At 46.7% G+C, this 17,875-nt stretch overlaps 1 protein-coding gene across 2 annotated transcripts in view; it reads right to left on the minus strand.

The window, feature by feature from the left end:
- The window catches only part of LOC144176736 (protein zer-1 homolog), a 117,579-nt gene that overhangs the window by 40,674 nt on the left and 59,030 nt on the right, over positions 1-17,875 (minus strand). For both annotated transcript variants that reach the window (XM_077705227.1, XM_077705228.1), the window contains exon 11: positions 9,417-9,578. In XM_077705227.1, the coding sequence (XP_077561353.1) occupies positions 9,417-9,578 (162 nt within the window). The remainder of the gene's footprint in view (positions 1-9,416; positions 9,579-17,875) is intronic.

The following is a 17,875-nucleotide window of genomic DNA, read 5'->3' on the forward strand; positions in this document are numbered from 1 at the left end:
AAGGGTGGCGGTTCGTAGTGTCGAAACTTGACACTACAATATGTGTCCCGGTCCCGTGACCTCCAAACCTCGAAGCTACTGTCACTGCTGAAACGTTTATTTACGCATTGAAAACCTCTTAAAACAAGTATTTGTACTAGGTTGAATTGTATATGTGTTTTTAAACATAATTTTGAAATGTTTTAAGACACGCCGCCCGCCGTCGCTGGGTTGCTCTCAGTGTGGCTAACTGAGCCTCCATGCCCAGAATCAACGGCAGCGTTCAGTACACAGACCCAGCGAAGGAGCCTTGACGATTCTGCCTGAGTCAGGGGCGTTTGTTCTGCCAAAATATTCGATTTCAGTTTCCAAACACGCCAATGGCAGCATATAAAAAAAAAGATCGCGCCCAAGAAGAATCGAACTTCCAACCTGCACAACGTGAAGCCAGATTCTACCTATCGTTCATCTCAACAGATGGCGCCTTTGTGCAAAATAAACTGCACACACAAAGAATAAGAAAGCCTGCGATTGACACTTTTTTCAGCTGGGTACAAGTTTTTAAATATTGCTTTTCATTTCACAAACAGACAAAAGTATGTTGCCGTGCTACTGTGAGTCATGGTTGCCAGCATTGATTGATTGTAGGGTTTAACGCGCCAATGCAACGCAGGCGATGAGGCGCGCCGTAGTGGAGGGCTCCGGATTGATTTTGACCACCTGGGGATCTTTAACGTGCGCCGAAATCTCGTACACACGGGCGTTCTTGCTTTTCGCCTCCATCAGAAAAGCGGCCGCCGCAGCCGGGAATCGAACCCACGACCTCGTGCTCAGCAGCACAACGCCTTAGCCACTGAGCCACCGCGGCGGGTCTGGTTGCCAGCATTATTTTTGGAAGGACACATACGGCTTGTAGATCTGAAAATTTTGATTTAAGAAGTTCTAGGGCACTGTCAGCAAAACCAATTCTCGTTAAGGTGCTTCAAGTGATGCCTTTTAATTTGGGATAAAGAACATATACTCAAGAAAAATCAGTTGTCTGTCCCTTTAAAAACCCACGCAACAACAAAAGTGTGAAAAAAATAACCCACTGACCAGTACACCTGCACTGTTTTGAAAAGCAATGTACGCGAACTTGTCAATACAGTCTTCAATACAACTAAGAAGCAAGTAGTGAGGCAGTGAATAGTACAGGTCCTTTACATCAAAGGAAAAGGAATACATGCTTTGATGAGAATGCGGGGAAACAAAATCCAGAACGTCATGTGAATTTTTCACAAACAGATCATTCACAGTCTAAAGGCCAAGCTTAATTTGCAAAAACAATGCTATGCACTTGTGCCAAGTGCCGTTTCTGAAACAATCACCCGAAAGGGTTTTTTCAGACTTGTGGGTTTTTGCACTCCAGAATCCTTATCTTTTCATCAACCTTTTCAATTCAAGAACAAGCAAAGCCATTTCTTCAGTATTCAAATGTCATAAGAATGTTGTCAGTTTGCAAGTTAGATCTGAGGTGAAAAAACTGTACGAAAAACTTAACCTCCCTAGGGTGGCTAGCGGTATGGCTGACTCTAAAAAAATACTTTCTAGAGTATTCTTCAGGGCAAAAACCCACAAGCCTGAAAAACCCTTTTGAGCGACTATTTCACAAATCGGCCCTTGGCAGAGGTGCGTATGACAATGGATGATCCGTTTCTTGTTAGAAATTCACACGAGGTTCCCAAATGGACCTTTGAGGCTCACGGAGGGGTACTCCTCGCCAGAGCCTCACGTGAGCCAGCCTTGCAAGCTTGCTAGCCCCAGCTATCTCAACGAGGCTCGCAGACTGCCCGACAGGCTTGGTGCAAATGCAGGGACTGCCTGCACCTCCCCATGCCCAAACCATTTTCCCCAGCAGATTACCGCACCGCTAAGGAGCCAACGGGCAGTGATGCCTTGGGATATGCCCGTCGCTCTCCAGGGTGCCGGCTGGCATCGCCTTGGACACCCGCTTGCGGATCAAGTTCCTGCCCCCAGGTTACACCGCTGGAGGATACAGGCCCCGGTGGACACATTCCGTCTTGGCAAGGGCTTCACAATCAGGCTGATCCAAATGCCTCGAATGCCCAAAAGGTGTTCCCATCAGTTGAAACCGATTCCCCTGGGACACTTCGCGCACACAATCTGAATCCCGATAGCAAGTACCTGCTCAAACTTAAGTGCATTGGCAAAAGCCGCAATGCTGGCAGAGCGGCCATACACCACTGCCCAGCCCTCCCATATACGGTCCTGCAATGCGAGGGCCTCTTCTACCACTGGAAAATGCGAGAACAAGGCCTACAAATCAGAAAATGACGACGCAGAAGAAGGACGGTTGGCCAAGAGTCGTCATTCCTGTGTGTTACTCGCGCTTCACTTCTTATAACCAAGTTGGCACAAGTTGGTGCAAGTTGGCAAGCTGGTGCATATTTCTTATACAGTTAAACCTCGATGTAACGAAGTCGGTAAAATTCGTAATTTACTTCGTTACATTGAAATTTCGCTACATTGATATTCGCGGTTTTAATGAAGTGTTCATCCCATGAAGCATTTCCTGCAGAAGAAAACGTGGTGCGCATACACGGCTGGCGCACTCTTTCTGTTTCTATCGAAGCTTAATCGTCTATGCGGGCATCAGAGTGCACCGCATGGAGCGTTTTCTCCCCGTAAAAGCACGCCCCGCAAGCCACATGCGCGCTGACGCAGCCGCGGAGACAACCCGCGCGATGTGAGTAGCTCCAGCGACCGCTTCCGCTCGCTGAAACGTAACTCGAGTGGCAAACGAGAGGGGCATGCAAGAATAAAAGCGGATAACGTGGACGAAATTTTCACTTTGTAAAGCGTCATACGCGCCGCTTACGAAAGCGCCCATCAAATATCTTCGGCATGCCCGAGCACTTCGAAGCTCCCGCCATAGGGTGCGCGCAGAAGCCGCCGGCGGCGCAAAATCGCGGACGCGGATCCGAAAAAAACGCGCGCACAAGGCACTTAAAGATTCACAAATGCTTGCTGCAGCGATGAAACCCAACAAGCCTGAGCGAACGAAGGGCAAAACGGCGGCATGCGGCGGCGGCGGCCCCGCAAGAGGCGATTAGGCTTACCACCGCGGAGGATGTTTGATGGGCGCTTTCGTAAGCGGCGCGCATGACGTTTTACCAGTTTTACTGTGAAAATTTCGCCAACGTTATACGCTCTTTTTTTTCTCGCGTGCCCCTCTCATTTGCCCCTTGAGTTGCGTTTCAGCGAGCGGTTGGAAGCGGTCGCTGTAGCTACTCGCATCGCGCGGGTTGTCTCCGCGGCTGCGTCAGCGCGCCTGTGGCTTGCGGGACGCGTTTTGAGTTTTTGCGGGGAGAAAGCGCTTCTTGCGGTTCACGCTGATGCCCGCGTAGGCCCGCGTAGACGATTAAGCTTCGACAGAAAGAGAAACAGTGCGCCAGGCGTGTATGCACGCCACGCAGTTTGTAGGCAAAGGGCTCGCTGCATCCGCGGCATTGGCCAGCCCGTGTTGCCGTTCGCGTTTTATTGAGACCCATTTCGGCGCTTGCGTCTCCCAAAATATACCTCTACAACTTAAATTTCGTGCCTAGTTCTCCATGAAACTTCGTTACATTGAAATCCCCACAAACAGGACTTCGTTACACAGAGGGTGAAAATACATGGTGTGCATACACTTGAAGTTACGAAAAATTCCGTGGTTCGTTACATCGAGGTTTTCGTTACATTGAAGTTCGTTACATCGAGGTTTAACTGTAGCACATATGCCCCAACTTGCCCCACAAGGTGTTCTACTGAAGAACAAGGCAATCACGCAGAACTGAACAGTGCCCACCAGCCGCTGTTTTAGGAGTGCTACGAGACAGCTGCAAATCCTCCTGCCTAGTGACGGTTTCGTGAACCTAGGGTCATGCAGTACACAAAGCAAGACTTCACTGCCTCCCGCAGCAAAACTACAACGTGCGCATTCATCAAGAGCTGCTTGGCCAAAGAGCAGAACTTTTATGGTTACTTCATGTTGGTTGCATGTGTTGTCTGTGCACAGCTTAAAAACATGCTGCATGGGACCAGTTAAAGGCCAACTGCAACGAAAATTTACCTGCCCCAAATTTCGCTTCACCATGTAGTATACACCACTAAGTCTCTCGTGACCTAATTTTAGACCCCCCGTGTGTGCATTAGATTTATTAAAACCACTCAAAAACACGCCGCTGCAGCCAATAGCCCCTAGCGGAGTCTCGCCACAACTGCCTGCGGTGAATTTCTGGATGTGATGTTAGAGCCAGGGCGCCCGTGCTGCCATCGTCCATCCTGTCTTAGTAGCCCTTTTACGTGTGGCCTCAAGCGAGTGAGCAGCGCAATTCATGCCCTTTGCATGAATAATTGCTTTCACGCGTTCCCGAAATGCGAGAAGCTGAAGGAGCTGTGGGTTGCCGAGACAAAGAGCAAACTCGAAGAGAGCCGAGGCTGGTCAACATGAGGCGATGCACCGTCAGCGAGCAAGGATGGCAGCTGCACACAGGCTGATTTCAGGGTCGTGACGGTGGCAGAAGGTTTTCAGTCTACTCTACGAGAACGTAAGACGAGAGTATGACTGAAGAAAGATGATACACTGTTGTGGCCGGTTGGGGCGCAAACAAGTACGACAGCTGTGCAGCGCACTGCACGATCGCAACCAGTTGACTCTACGAGGGCACAATACGCGAGCACGGCTGACACGAGGCAGTGTCACTGCCTCGTGTCACTGCCTCGTGTCAGCCGTGCTCGCGTATTGTGCTACTGTCGCGGCAGGTTGGGGCAGCTACGCAGCGCACTGCACGGAATTGATTCAGTCCAAACAACTTTGTCAAATAATAAATAAAACCTTGCTGTTGGCAACATTTCGCTTGCTGGTAAACACACACACAAAAAAAAGAGCTACACTTGGAAGAATGGGTAAAAACAAGGTTGGCAAGTTAGGCCTCGGGTAGGGTGGATAATATCATGACGCCAGCAAAGACATAGTGTTTTCGTCGCTGCGTAGGTTTTTATAGAGGCGGGCATCATTAATTATCTAAAAATTTGGTGCAGGCATCCTGCTAGCAGGAACAAAACTTCCTGTGTAAAAAAATAATATAACTCTGGATTTGAACTTTGATAATTTGCGCTGAAACCAAATCCGTTCACGCTAGCCAATGTTTCAGCGCTTTCCTCCCGCAGCAGCTTTTCTTTGTTTCCTTCTCTCACAAACACAAGGTCGTTCAATCAGCACAGCCAATATGCCCTGTGCGAGTGCCCCATCTAGCACTCAACACTGCTGTTTGTGAACCTATTTCCTAGCTCTCAGCTTCCCCACGAAGCCTCACAATGCCCGCATTAACCTTTTACCAGACGACTATAGGCGGAGACGCCGCTCACAAGTGAAGCAATAATGGTTACTGACTTCCCAAGCCCTTTTCGCGCGTTCTTGAGTTTTTGAAGAAAGGGACGACCCCAAACACCTGGAATGCGCGCTGTCTTCTTGCAGGCCACCACGAGCAAATCCGCCGGCTGCGCCCACTCGATTGCCGAGTCTAACGTCCCTTCCGGCTGGCTGCAATGGCCACCCTTTTTTCCAGTTTTGTTTTGGAAAACAGCGATTTTTTATCTTTGTTAGCAAAACAGGGACGCATAATTGGGCCTCCAGATTTTGCACTTAGCATCTTGTAAAGAATAATACCATTAAAGCTTCCTGACGGGCTAGTTGGTCTGACTTAATGGAAATAAACTCTGCGCTACAAGGGCGGGACGGCAGAAGAGGACACACCCCACAGCCCACTAACAAACTGTTGATTCCACGCGCGTGTGTACTACTATCACGTAAACCAAGAAAAGTTTAAAATACACAAATAAAATTTAAAAAAAACCCGCACACCTTCACCATGACACATGCCGCCTTAACCAGATTATACACCATCAAGAAACGCGATTTCCTTGCCCAACAGCGATATTGAAGCAACACTAATGCAACTATTCCGCGCGCGCACAATTTCCCGCGCCTCCATTATCTCCCGCGTGAGCACGTCACGGCTCCTAGCGAGCACCTTTGTTTTTTAAAAAAATGGAACGCACCTGCAGTCACGGCAATGAGTGGCAAGATGCCTGCTTATTGCGTTGCTAACATTATTTTTGTGCTCATGGAGCCTATCATTAATACATCTGCCAGTAACGCAATAAGCAGGCATCTTGCCACTCATTGCTGCGACTGCAGGTGCGTTCCATTTTTTTAAAAAACAAAGGTGCTCGCTAGGAGCCGTGACGCGCTCACGCGGGAGATAATGGAGGCGCGGGAAATTGTGCGCGCGCGGAATAGTTGCATTAGTGTTGCTTCAATATCGCTGTTGGGCAAGGAAATCGCGTTTCTTGATGGTGTATAATCTGGTTAAGGGGGCTCACGGGTCTTTGGAGCCGAAAAATCGCGAAAAAACCCATTTTTCAATTTAGCGATATTCGCGTTCGCGAAGTCATTTTCTACCTTTTGGTAAAGTTTTGATGCCCAAATCCACGTAGTTATTTAGAAAATGACGAATAACGGTACGTTTCTAGCTGTAAAATGACGCGAAGCGGCGTCGAAAACGTCGATTTCGAGCGGCGCGCCGTCCTTGAACGACGCGGCGTAGAGCCGCCATGTTGGTAGCGTTCGAAAGCGCCTTCTTTCTTCTTTTTTTTCTACTCGGGCGGCGCGCTAGACTCCGCTTTGTTAGCCGGGAAAATGAACAAAACAAAACGTCAAATGCGCCTTTACTATTGGTCCATGCTCGTCACATGGTGAAACGGGCGCTCCTCATTGGCCCTAGTCATCAGGCGCGGCCATCTTTTTCAAACTGAACGCGGCCATTTTGGAAAAGCCGTCGGACGGGAAGCATGGCAAAACCGTACCGAAAGTCCCGCAGCGCTCACAAATTCGGCAAAAAACGCAAAAAGGTACGCTGCAAGCAAGCTGAACGCCTTCGGGAACCTTCAACAGGCGTCGCAACCGACCATCAACCCGCTGCAGATGAAGCGGCGGCTCTCAACGCGACCGTCAGCGGAGCGGCGGCCCTCGGCGCGACCGCCGGCTGTTCGAGTGATTCTGGTAAAAGCGGCCGGCAGCAGCGAACGCAGCTTGACACGGCGTTTATGACTCCTGACGATCGTCAACGACTTCATGAGCGAGCCGAGGCGATAACAGCCGGCTTATCGTCTGTATCGGGCACAGAGCGCAAGCTGTGGACTCTCCGTAGCAGTGATAACACCGAGCCGTCGGCATCGGCGCCGACTTACACGATAGTTGACTTGTCGGCTATCAACAAACTTCTGGAGTTTGTTGATCAACAACAAAAATTACTCCCCAGGAGCATTTTGATGCTTTTGGCTGCATTCCTTGATGTGTATGTATGTAAATAAAGTATTCACAACATTGCATTTCGTTTTTTGCGATTTTCTCAGTTCGACTTTTTTTGCCTTGGAGCAGTCGTTTGACAACCTTATCTCCACTAATACTGATCAGATTTTGGTCATTCTTGTATTTTTTAGTGACTGAATAGCTGGGGAGTGCAACTAGACCATTAGATAATGCCCTATGCATCAAGATATTTTTTATTATCAAAAGTAATTAGACTAAAAAAATGGTAGTTTTTGAACACTAACTTTTCACATTCATAACTTTTGAACTAGCAGAGAGAGGAACATGCGGCTGCTTTTATTGCACTCACGAGTTCTTCCTCAATTCACCGGCATGATATTTATAGCCACCAAGAAAACTATTTTTTCTAAAAACTTGACAAAAGCTGTAAACAATAAAAGTAGCCTAAAATTAAAACATTGCACTTTGTGCAAAAACTGGTGTCAGATTTGAAATCAGCATAGTATAATACACAAACCTACAAATTTTCATGGCAATAGCTCAAATAATAAAAATTTTAGCTCTAAGACCCATGTGCCCCCTTAAAAGGGGCGGCATGTGTTATGGTGAAGGTGTGCGGGGTTTTTTTTTTATTTTATTTGTGTATTTTAAACTTTTCTTGGTTTACGTGATAGTAGTACACACGCGCGTGGAATCAACAGTTTGTTAGTGGGCTGTGGGGTGTGTCCTCTTCTGTTGTCCCGTCCTTATTGCGCAAAGTTTATTTCCATTATGAATACTACCAGAAAATGGTGCATTTAAGGGCCCAAAAATTTTGTTGCAGTTGGCCATTAATTAAAATCAAAGATTACTGTGCAGAGCTATTTTGCTGAAAACTAGTGTAGGTCAGTGGGCATGCCCTTGAGCAATTTTCGAATTGGTATTAATTTCATGATAAATAGTTCTCCAAAATGAATTTGTCACTGCAAGAAACGAGGAACCTGGGGTGCCTGAGCCACCCCCTGTCAGACAGGGGTCCTGTAACAAACTGTGCCGTGTGCAGTGGTATGCGGTGTGTGAACAGTTCTAAGAAGAGCTCCTGTCTGTCTTTACCTGGTTAAGGTGGCAAGCCAGTGTTCATATCAAGCACACTTTGGTCACTGTGTGCCGTTCAAAAGGCGAGAATGTGTCCTATGCGTGTCTTTTATCCTCAGCCTGTTCTGTTCTGCTGCACTGTAGCTGCCCACTGTTTTGGCTTGAACTGCATGGAGTTTGTTGCCAGCTTGTGCATCTTAATCGTGCCGCCATATCTCACAAAGTTATTTCCTGATACTAACGGATTTCAGGCTTTCATACGGTACCAAAGTTACACCTATGAACTTGCAAAGAGCAGGAGCAGCTACATTGCTACATGCTACTGCATTACCTACGATATGACAATGGCCAGGAACCCAGCAGATGATGCTTTCAACTCCCAATGCATATTTGAACACGATCGATTTGATGCTTGCCTCCTCAAGGCAATGCTGTCACGCCACTCCAGGAATCCGTGCACATGCCTGACCTGGGTATTATCTTTTGTACAGCATATTCAGAAGACAACATGATAGCATCCCTTCACTCACTGAAAATAGCCTTGCTGAAAATAGCCCAAGCACTGCCCTGCCAGCTGGCCACAAATGAGCCCGTCAGTCAGGACTGTTTTTTTTTTTTTTTTCTCTCCCCACGGCTCCTGACCATTGACTGGGTCACAGTGCCACAACAATCGAACAGTCTGCGAGACTTCCCCGTCTTCAGGACGTCTTTGGAGCACAGCAAACAAGTCCGCTCAACTACCTTGGATTGTGGGGCACTACTTGTGGTGTTCACGACCTTCAACCACAGGCAAAAAGGCTCGTGCACCAACTCTCTACTGCACACGGAGTTCAAACTGCAGACCTGCTATTCCATTGTAGCCAAATGCTACAACAGGAAAGGCGCAAACAGGCCGCTGGCACCCCAACCACAACTATTAATTAACGACTGCCAACAACAACCCTGACTTGGGCAAGCTTCCAGTTGCCCTGTCTGCCGACGTACGCACCCGGATAGCACCTTTGTCGCCCACGAGCAGCTTCTGGTGGCCGTCCACCTGGCAGGCGAGCGAGTTGAGCAGGTAGATGCCGATGCGCTGCACAAACTCATCCTGATCCTCCTGGGACACGATGTACAGCAGCACGTCCACCAGCCGCTCATAGTCGAACAGCTGCACAGGGAAAGAGGGCGGGAAGGGCCACCATCTTCGCATTTCTCGCACTCGGCTCACACCCGTCACGTACTATCCCGCTTCAAATTTACACTCAAGTTGAGCAGCGGGGACTCGCAACTTTGCCCATTTATGCTCACGAAAAAGGGGGTTGCGAAACAAGTTGAGTGCATACATCGCCAACTGTGGTCAAGGCGAAGCAATTCAGACGAAATACGTGACCCTTAACCAGAGGTCGGCGAACTCACTCATGAGTCCACTCACTCATACTCATTTGGACTCAAACTCACGCGTGAGTTTGAGTTTGAGTGAGCGCGAGGCTAGTGTGGCATGGTGAGTTTGAGCTTAAGTGAGTTTCAGCCGAGTGATCCCGACTGAGTTTGAGTCTGATTGAGTTTGAGTACGCCTGAGACCTAGTGAATTCTGAGTCCATTTTGAGTTCTGAGTACATTTTGAGTTTGAGTCCATTTTGAGTTCTGAGTACATTTTGAGTTTGAGTCCATTTTGAGTTCTGAATACATTTTGAGTTTGAGTCCATTTTGAGTTTGAGTACAATTTGAGTTTGAGTCTATTTTGAGTTCTGAGTACATTTTGAGTTTGAGTCCATTTTGAGTTCTAGTACATTTTGAGTTTGAGTCCATTTTGAGTTCTGAGTACATTTTGAGTTCTGAGTACATTTTGAGTTTGAGTACATATGAGTAGCCTAGCAGGCAGCTATGGTTGGCTGTTGAGATTCATGCGTCACTGTGGGCTCGGAATTCGGGTTACCTGCGGGTACGGCACCAATCGCGATCTGCATGATCGGTTGGGAGAGAGGAGGTGTCTGGTTTTTTTTAGTTTCTTGTTCAATTTTCATGGCCATAAGCACTTGCTGTATACCTAATTTTCGCGGCTGAGCGCGTGAGTGATAATTGACTGGTGAGGTCATAAAAAAAGGTTGTCTTAACTTTTCCTCCTGATGGATCCACTAAGAGCGTGGGAAAGGGTGGTGGGAAAGCACACGGTGGCGCTGGCGTGCTGGTTGTTCGCCTGCTACTGTTAACGGCTTGATATACTAGGCGTCACAAAGGAAGAGGTGAGAGCCGGGGGGAAATGGGGGCGGGGGCGGTCCTTTCTGCTGTTTCAAATGAATTAGCTGAATTGACTGGGCAGCGCCCCTTAAGACAGAATAATAACCACATTAGATTGGGTGAAAAGTGAAACTGATGAGGCTAAGGCGTGTAAGGTATCAAATGAAAGGTCCGGATTAACGGAATCAAGCGGGGTAAATAAAAAAAATGCTTCCTGATTGTAGTCATCAGGCAGTCATGAGTCATAGATTGGGTGAAAATTCAAAATGATGCTTCGAGGGCATGTGGGGAATCAAATTCAAGGTCTCGATGTGGGGAATCATTCGGGACGAAAATGAGTTATGGATATATCATGACGTAGTTATGGTAAGTCATAGATTCGGTTAAAATTCAAGTTCATGACGCTAGGGCAGTGTGGCATATCAAATTAAAGGTCTCCATGAGGGTAATCACGTGCTTCCTGATTATTATCATGACATAGTGAAAATGGGTCATAAATTAGGTTAAAATTCACAATGATACCACGGGGTGTCCGGGGCATAAAATTGAAGGTTCCGATAAGGGAAATCAGGTGGGACAAAAATGTGGTAGGGCTATATCATGAGATAGTCATGGTTAGTCATTGATTGGTTTAACATTGAAATTGATTCCGCTAGGATGTGATGGGTATCAAATTAATGGTCTTGGTAAGCGGAATCACGTGGCAGAACTAAAAAAATGCTTCCTAGTTTTAACCTCACACATTCACACTCACACACTCTCACACTCACTCACACTCTCACTCTCACTCACACTCACGCTCTCACTCTCACTCACAGGCACACTCATACTCTCACTCTCACTGACGCTCTCACTCTCACATTCTCACTCTTACTCTTACTCTCACTCCCACTCATACTCTCACTCTCATTCACACTCAACTCACACTCTCACTCGCAGGCACATTCATACTCTCACTCTCACACTCTCACTCACAGGTACACTCACACTCTCACTCTCACTCACACTCTCACTCACGCTCTCACTCTCACACTCACAGGCACACTCATACTCTCACTCTCACTCACCCACACTCACACTCTCAGTCACACACTCACACTCTCACTCAAACTCACAGTCACACTCTCACTCTCACTCTCACACACTCACTCTCAATCTCACTCTCACACTCTTACTCTCAATCTCACTCTCACACTCTTACTCTCACTCTCACTCTCTCACTGTCTCAATCTCTGTGAGGCCATTTGAGTTCTGAATTCATTTTGAGTTCTCAGCCCATTTTGAGTTCTGAGTCCATTTTGAGTTTTGAGTACATTTTGAGTTTTGAGTCCATTTTGAGTTTTGAGTTCACTTTGAGTTTGAGTACATTTTGAGTTTTGAGTCCATTTTGAGTTTTGAGTCCATTTTGAGTATGAGTACATTCTGAGTTTGAGTCCATTTTGAGTTCTGAGTACACTTTGAGTTTGAGTCCATTTTGAGTTCTGAGTACATTTTGAGTTTGAGTCCATTTTGAGTTCTGAGACATTTTGAGTTTGAGTCCATTTTGAGTTCTGAGTCCGAGTGAGTTCTGAGTTTCGCGCTCAATGCGAGTTTGAGTTTGAGTGAGTGCAGATGTGCTGCTCAGCATTGAGTCTGAGTTTGAGTGAGTGGTGATTCGAAAAAAAAAATTGTGAGTGAGTTTGAGTGAGCCGCGCCAACTTTGCCGAGGTATGCCCTTAACCCTTTGAGGGTTTTTGCCGTACGTGTACTGCGGCGGTTTTCCGTCCCGCAAGGTCTTTGCCGTACGGGTACGATTTCGAGCATCCGTTTGAAATTTCGCGCCATATTAACGATGCATGCTCCCTGGGAGGTGCTGCCACATCCTGGGACTCACAAGAAGTGTTTGAAATTTGATTGCGCTACCTTCTTGCGGTGAAAAACAGAACTCTCTGGCTTCGGCGCGTTACGACGTCTGTACGTGTCAACGCATTTCGTGGTTTCAGTTTCGCCACGTGATCGCATCGGAGGCGCGCGAAACTTAATCAGCGCTCGCTATCAGGGGCGGCGAAGTTGATTTCGATCTATATTGGCGCTGCTCTTATCTTGTTTATTACCCACGCTCACTAGGTATTCTTGCCCTCCTTGCTTCGAACTGAAGTAACCTAATCGGAGACTCCGTTGCGGGGGCGGCTGAAGTTGATTTCTATCTATACTGGCGCTGCTATTAGCTTGTTTATCACGGGCGCGCATGAGTTATTCTCGCTCTCCTCGTTTCTGGGTCGCCTTCGAGTTCTTCAGATGCACGGCAAAGCGGCGATATGGCCCAACGAACTGCCCGCTCTGATGACACCGACCGCGATGACTCTTCTGACTCTGAGTTTGCTCCTTTCACCGAGTCTGAATCGGAAGACAGTCTTTCTTCGGAAGAAGACAGCTCATTTTCGGACATGCGCTTTATGCGTGCAGACTGCGATAAGGCACTGTGCGTAGACTCGTGTTTCAAGGAATACCACACTCTGAAATACTATTGAACATTTTTCAGTTCTAAGTGATGCTGACCCAAAAATACTGTTCCTGATAATTTTTTACCATTTAATCCTGACTTTAGACATTTTGTACATTCCAAATCTGCAATAAACTAATTTGACCACCAGGGAAAGTTTTTTTTTTTTAAATTCGACCCTCAAAGGGTTAAACATGTTGGTCAGTACTTTTGCAGTGCACCTTACCTACAATAACATAAATGACTCGTTTATTTTCATTCATTCTGAAAAATTCCAAGTTGGCTAAACCATTAAGCAGTGTACCCTTCCCCATAACATAATAATCAGAAAGCTCCTACGTGTAGCAAATTGCTATTATTCGAACCTTAAAAATAAGCCAATATTCGCTGTCCAGCATAAGAACCATCCATAACTGCACTTCTTACTGCACTGCTATTCCCACTTTGGGCTTCAACATGAGGCAGTTTACATAAAAAGGGGGCCCCACAGCTAACTGTAGCCAGCATTTCCCAGATATGCTGGACTAAATTGCAACTCGCTGCTTGAGGGAATTGAAGATGCCTTTCACATAAAAAACTGTCCTGTCAAAGTACTCCACCTACACGCTACTATGATTCGAATGACGCTAGAACTAATAATAACAAACACACAGTGCAAACACAGACAACTGAGCATTGCTTAATATAGTACAACCTTGATACAGTACAAAGAGTGGAGCACAAGAAAAAAAATGTTTTTTGCAATGCCTGTGTGGCCAACCTACGTTTCGAGGAACTGCTTTGCACAGTGGCATGAAACCCACTACTGCTAACATTTTTTTTTGTAAGTCAAGAAATTTTACAGTTAGGTGTTCGATATTTGCAGGACTTTTGCAATGATAGCATATGAACAAAATGTATATCTCAATTTTTTTGTTTTTTCCTTGTGGAGCAACACCGATGCGTTTCCTCTTTTTTTGTGCATGTGTTTACGCCAAAGCATTTCCTTGCAGCTTTTTTCTTTCTTCTTTTTCCTTTTCAAATAAATACTCAAGCTTGTTTGAAACAATTATTACTGCAGAGGAAATATACTCATCTCTAATTTTATACTATACATAAGTTGCATATTTTTTGTGACCGAGAAAAAGTGCTGGACTACCAAAAATCACTGCTTTTCCCATGGGTAGGAAAGCATTAGGTGGCATTGTTCTTCAACTTAAAGGGGCCATGAAGACAAAACGCAAGTTTGGTTCATACAAAAGACTGCCTCGTTAGAATAACACCGGCACCACTTTTGACGCAAACTTCCCTCAAATGAGGAAAACAGAGAATGGGCATGCGACTCCAAAGCTGCTTTCTCGCTTTGAACTTATGACATATTATGGGCAGTTTGTTACGATTGGCTAAGGCCTACAACATCCCATGCAAATTAAACTGGGATTTAGAGCAAATTTATAGCATATTATTTTTTATAGAAGTAAAAGTGGTGGGATAAACAATGGCAGTTACAAACAAACATGCAAACATAGAAGCAGTTAGTGAGGCACTGTGCCCACCAACACCGCTTAACATAGCCGTCGGGTGTGTTGGGCTTCTCTGACACGGCCCTGGCCACCTGACATAAGCGACACTGCCCCTTACGGGAGCCTGTTCATCAATTCATGCCCAATGTTTCACGAAATAATTATTACAAACCGCAATAAAAACACAGCAGGTTGGTCAGAAGCTGAATGCAAACAGTGATCCTTGAGCAGTATCGCTGCACCATCTAGACAGGCCGACGGTAACAAAAGGGGTGTTTTGCTGTCAGCAGTAGTTTCAGTCAACCTACGAACTTTTTTTTTAAGTACCTGCCCACGTGACATCACGAAACATGCAATGCACAAGGAGAATTAAAATTTCGGCTCAAATTGTTCAGTCTTTCAGTGAATAAAGCATAATATGCTGCCAGACAAACACTGCAGGTGCTATAAAACAGCAAATCTTTAGGAAAAAAAAAAACTTGTATTTCGCTTTTATGACCCCTTCAAGCCCAAAATGAAGCCACTATTGAAAAAATTAGCCCAGCTTGACTGATTTAGCGCCGCCAATGCTGATGTTAACAGCAAAGCTGCCTGGCATTCTCTAATCACAAGGCCAAGCTTCATTGAACTTCTCAAAGCCAGCAGATCGACTCCCGTTCGTGCCATTTCATTTTTGCCACGTTGCACTGCTCACACCATCTACTGGAACCTTTTGTTACTTTTGAACTTGGAACACTGGCATGAGGGGGCGCCGCGAGTGCTTTGTCTGTTCACGACGTCTTTGTTATTTGCTATTGCAAAAAAACAACCAGCCATGTATTTTTAATTAACAGAACAATGCAAATATCACATGCGTACAGATGTTCTTCCCTCAAATATGCTTAAAGGGGCCATGCTGACAAAATACAAGTTTGTTTTATTCAAAAGATTTGGTCTTTTATAGTGCCCTCAGCGCTTGTCCAGCACAAAACAATGCTTTATTCACTGAGAAATTAAACAATTCAAGCCCAATTATGATTATCCCGCTGAATCATGTATTTCGTGACGTCTATGATCACAGACCTCGGCCAAGTACTGAAGGGAACGTACCGTATTTACACGATTGTAAGTCGACTCGAATGTAGGTCGACCCCAAAAAATTGCATCTCTCAAAAAAAAAAAGCGAGCGCTGCCTAGATAATTGTACCACAAAGAGAAGCGCTTCCGTCAATCCACACGGCGGCTCTACGCTCTACCATGATCGATGCTCCCACAAGAGCCGTGCACTCGCGGTATGCGCGGTGGATGTTAAAAAAGAACAGCTTTTCTCTAAGCACAAGGAATAACCATGCGCGTGGGTTGAGCGGGAAGAACACATTCGCTGTGAGATGACAACCATCGAAGCAATTGGCAGCGGCCACTGCCGCGCGATACCAAAACAAACAACATGGCGGCTGACAGAAGCGGCCGCACGCGATTTACTTTTGAGCAACCATCGGTTTCGGAAATGTACTGAACAATGTGATATGATTTGGGCTACATTAGCGCCGCGCATTGAATCAAGGGATTCGCTAATACTTATTTTGTTTATTAGAGACGAATAAAACGCTTCTTGAGCGTTTTTGCACGCGATTCGTGCGCATCGGCGTTGCGCGGGCGACTTTTGCTTCTACTGCTTTTAAGCGTTTTACGTTCTACCTCGGTATGACGCGTGACGAGCGCGGCAGTGGGAAGAGCCTGACGACTTGCCCTAATGAAAAGGCGCGCTCTTCATGACGAAAGCGCTCGGGGCAGCCGGCTGGTGCCGGCGGAGATGTTTAGGCTTACCGCAGTGGCGGATATATGATTGGCGCTTTCCCTAGCGGCGCGGATGATGCTTTATAGTGTCGTTTTCGACCACATCATCAGCTCCTTTCCTGCACAAACGTCTTCGTTTGTGCCTTCAGTGATATCTTAAAGAGCGGTTAGAAGCGGTCGCTGGAGCTACGTGCACCTCTTCGCGGGAGGTGACCCCGCCATGTTGCCGCCGCCGATCACGTAGCACGCAGCATGCGGGTGGTATTCGCGGCAGCGACAGCGCGGCGCATTTTCGCAAGCAGAAAACGCCCCGTGCGGTACACACTTTAGACCATAACCACAGAAACGAGGATGCAAAGCTGTCCCCACTTCATAGCACCCCCGATTTCTCGTTTCTCTTGCCGTTACTAGCAGTAGACGGTTCGATTTCGATTCTAAGTCGACCCCCCAACATTGGATTGTCAAATTTGAAAAAAAGGGTCGACCTACAATCGTGTAAATACGGTAAGCGCACGGACTAGGGCTGCAGCAAACATCAGAACGCCTTGTTTTCTGTCAGCCCTCCTAAATGGCGTCCCCACGCTGCTCGAAACCACTGTTCGTCCTCGCTTTGTTTTCGACCGCATTTGTGCCTGGATAATATTTGTTACGTGAAACATTGGCTACGCTCGTAAACCGAGTCACAGATGACAATGTCGCTTATGACAGCTGGCCAGTGTAAGCTCATCGCGCTGGACGGCTGTGCAGCTATAACCAGCATAGTGCACGCAGTGCGCACTGGTGTTTCGATGTTTACATGTGCGCGTTCATAGGTTCCATTGTTCACCCCACCACTCTTACTGCTATAAAAAGAATGTGCATTAAATGTAAGCACAAATAGCTCGTTCTGCAAACTTATAAGCCCTGCCTAACTTGCGTTTGCTTTCGCCGGCCGTAGCCAACAAGGCAATCTTTCAATTGAACCAAACTTGCATTTTGTCTGCATGGACCCTATAGTTTCTTTTCGCACAAAAACTTTGACAAATACAGTCGAACCATGCTACAACAACTATGCTTCAACGAAATTTTCGCTTCAACGAAATATTTCCGATTCCCCATCAGTTAGCCATAGAAGTCAATGAAACTAAGTCCTCGCCACAACGAACCATTTGACTGGCTTTCTCGCTTCAATGAAATATACGCCCATTGGGGCTGAGTTTGCACATTTGTTTTACAATAAAATAAGCATAACGCCAGCTGTCTGTAACTTTCTATACGTTCAGGACACTTTGTTTCACCGAAAACGGGCGCCGCGTGCGCACACCGCCACCCAAAACAAAACAAACTCATAGGCGGGCACCATTTTTTGCTGGTGATAATGATGTGGCTGGCCATCTTTACATGAGGCGCAGGACCTATTCGCCAAGCCGGAGCTACAGCCAATCTGTATCCAGTTGAAATCGCGCGAATGTGCTCCGCTGCTGGCGC

The sequence above is a fragment of the Haemaphysalis longicornis genome, unplaced genomic scaffold (genome assembly GCF_048455015.1).
Source record: "Haemaphysalis longicornis isolate Haplotype H1 unplaced genomic scaffold, Haemaphysalis longicornis Haplotype H1 scaffold_1, whole genome shotgun sequence".
Classification (NCBI taxonomy): Eukaryota; Metazoa; Arthropoda; class Arachnida; order Ixodida; family Ixodidae; genus Haemaphysalis; species Haemaphysalis longicornis.